We start from the raw sequence: 3179 nt of genomic DNA, 5'->3' as shown, positions 1-3179 counted from the left end.
TGGTTACGAGCCGTACTACATGCTGTATATTTTGTATAGGTATAGGAGATGTAAGTGTATGGGACTTCTCTGGTTACGAGCCGTACTACATGCTGTATATTTTGTATAGGTATAGGAGATGTAAGTGTATGGGACTTCTCTGGTTACGNGTAGGAGATGTGTAAGTGTTTGGGACTTCTCTGGTTACGAGCCGTACTACATACTGTATATTTTGTATAGGTATATGAGATATAAGTGTTTGGGACTTCTCTGGTTACGAGCCGTACTACATGCTGTATATTTTGTATAGGTATAGGAGATGTAAGTGTTTGGGACTTCTCTGGTTACGAGCCGTACTACATGCTGTACGACCACTTCCTTGGTGATAGCAACTGTATACACGTGATTGTGTTCAGCCTCACAGACACATATGACGAGCAGATTGCCCAGATTCAATTCTGGCTTGGTGTCCTTAAGTGCCGGGTGCAGCCTCATGTTCCTATAGGTAGGTACAATCATGAGGAATATCCAGATGAAATTTTGTGCAAATATTGTGATAAATCCTTTTCTTTTTGCATACAGGTTTGTGTTTAGATAAACGTTTGTTCATGATAAAAATTGGAAGCCCTTTGCATAAAGTATGTCTTTATGTCAAGTACATATACCTGATCTAGCACTTCTATTGGCATTCGAATATGACCTCCTCGTCTACATCGGTTTGTCAAGAAGTTTAACAGACATCTTAAAGGAGGGGAGATAATTCCCTCAAATTGGTTCATTCTTCTAACTACTTAGTATCTGCAGTATTAACTTGTGTTTTCTTCAAATCGTGTCATTGTTATTATGATAACAATTCAAACAGAATCAAATATCAAAGATATTCATCATTAATACTAATAACTTTTCTGTTATCAGGCCATTGTGGTTGCTTGCCCAACTCTCCCAGGGTGGTGCTGGTGGCCACACATGCTGACAAGGTTGGCTGCCACAAGAACGCCAAAGGAGAGTATGTGTGTCCCACTGCCAGTCGGGTCCTCACAAAGGCCAAACTCAAGTTCTCTTCAGACATCAATTTTGTGGATCGGGTCTTCATCATGGACGCCAATGTTGCCATGTCAAATGATATCAAAGCATTCAAACAACAGATCAACGATATGCGTACACAAATCATCGGGGTAAGTCTTTGTTTTGGTTAAAATAAATTGTCACATCAGTTCAAAATTCAGCCAATGTCTTCTCTTTAAACTTTGAAAATTTCTTAGAAAAGATTTGCCATTATAATTGTTGTAAAATCCATAATATGATGTTTCTTTTCCTTTTAAAGGAACTGCCCCGTAGTAATGGTTTCCTGGATGCCATGGTAGCACAGTTGCCGTCCTGGAGACGGTCCTCATCCTCCTTCCCAGTGTTGTCATGGCAACAGTTTGTTGAATATGTACGAGCTAAGGTCAATCCGCTGGCCGGAGATGACCACATGAAGATTCTGGTAGAGGAACTCCAGCTTATTGGAGAGGTACAGAGGGGTTTACGATGTTTCCCGATTGTTCTAGACATTAAGTATCTGAAAACTTGATTAGCAAACACAAATGTTTGGAGACTTATAATTGACAATGTCTGTTTCATTGAATTGGAAAATTTGTTATTCAATTAAAAAGAAGAAAAACAAAATACTTGAAACCAAACTTTATTGATTGAAGAGATGTCACTATGAATTTATTTCCTTGAAACAGTCAACAATATTCCTGTCTTTCAGTGGAGTTAAACATTGTGCGATTGGATGTATTAATTTTAGAGTATCCCTGGTATCCATGTATGAAATACGTGATGACGGTGCTGTATACTGAGTGTATTTTGTATTACAGATTGTTTACCTGGAGTGTGATGCCTCACAAGACCTTGTTATACTTCACCCTAAATGGCTGTGTGACGACATCATTGGCAACCTCATTAGTCAAGAGAAGATAATCCAGTCACGCATCACTGGCTGCTTCACGGTGGACGACTTCCAGTTAATGTACCCAGAGACAGATGCACTTGACTTACTCCAGGTGCTGAAGGCTTTAGAAGTGTGTACACAGTGTGACAATGAAGGAGAGATTGAATATGAATTTCCATGTTTAAATTTCATAGAGACACTGAATGGGCTGTGGCAGAAGGATTCCAAGAGGTTTGGAAATGCTGTGTATGGCGGAGTTCGTATACAGACAGACCCAGATCTGGGTGGTCAGCTCAAACATCTATTTGCACGTATCCAGGTGTCACTGCGCCACAATGTGCTTCAGGAGGCTGAGGACCCGGATGCAGAGTTGTACCAGTGGCACCATGGGTCTAAGTACTGCTGTGGGGAGATGGAAGGCATCATGGGTATGGACAGGCATGAACAATACCTAGACATTAAAGTACGTGGACCAGCTGAGGGACGAACTCAGTTATTTTATTTCCTGGAGGATTTAATCCATGTGGTGGAACAGACAGCATTAAGTGTGTGTCCCGGCCTGTGTTTAGAGAGGCATTTATCAAGCTGTCTAAATCTTAAAGACCATTCCAAAAATGTGCATGCTTTCTCTCCGCTCCATATAATGCGTGCACAACGAAACAAGAGTAACTGTGCACAGCTACCCGATGGTCGGACTGAAGACCTGGCTGACCTCATGTTTTTAGGGTCATTAGAGGTCGTACAGAATGTAACGTTAGGAATAGATCTACCCATATCACATTTGACTGTCCACACAAGACGCATTCTCAGTAACATGTTGGACCCACCAGAACCAATGGGGCGTGACTGGTGTCTACTAGCCGTGACCCTGGGGCTACAAAACCTGCTACCAGGTCTGGACAGTAGTAGTGCACCAGTCAACAATGGTGAGAGTAAAACTGACCGAGTACTGTTAGAATGGTCAAAAGTGGCCCCCCAATGTACCATTGGACAGCTGGTGGGTAAGCTGCTGGAGTTTAACCGTGAGGACGTGGTTGAAATGGTGTTGATCACCAGCCCATTGTTTAAGGTGATGATGTACGAGGACCACAGCACTGATGACAGTACCATGCCGCCCCCCACCACGGCCTCCACCAACACTCTCTCCAATCTCTCTAGATGACAAACACTAGCCTAGTTCTACTTTATATTAATAGAGAAGATTCTCTGACCTCTCCAGGTGGCATGGTGTACATTAAGCTATATCTCTGTACGAGTATGAGAT

At 42.2% G+C, this 3179-nt stretch overlaps 1 protein-coding gene across 1 annotated transcript; it reads left to right on the top strand.

Annotated features, from left to right (window-relative positions):
- Nucleotides 1-235: 235 nt before the first annotated feature.
- Nucleotides 236-3173, top strand: LOC110458409 (death-associated protein kinase dapk-1-like; the record flags this gene model as incomplete). The annotated part of the gene is made up of 4 exons (XM_021510093.1): nucleotides 236-484; nucleotides 895-1154; nucleotides 1304-1492; nucleotides 1842-3173. Coding segments are annotated over 4 exons (1934 nt in total), but the record flags the coding sequence as incomplete, so codon positions are not given.
- Between the last annotated feature and the right edge of the window lie 6 nt (nucleotides 3174-3179).

The sequence above is a fragment of the Mizuhopecten yessoensis genome, unplaced genomic scaffold (genome assembly GCF_002113885.1).
Source record: "Mizuhopecten yessoensis strain PY_sf001 unplaced genomic scaffold, ASM211388v2 scaffold1229, whole genome shotgun sequence".
In the NCBI taxonomy this organism is placed as follows: Eukaryota; Metazoa; Mollusca; class Bivalvia; order Pectinida; family Pectinidae; genus Mizuhopecten; species Mizuhopecten yessoensis.
This window is presented reverse-complemented; position numbering and strand designations above follow the sequence as displayed.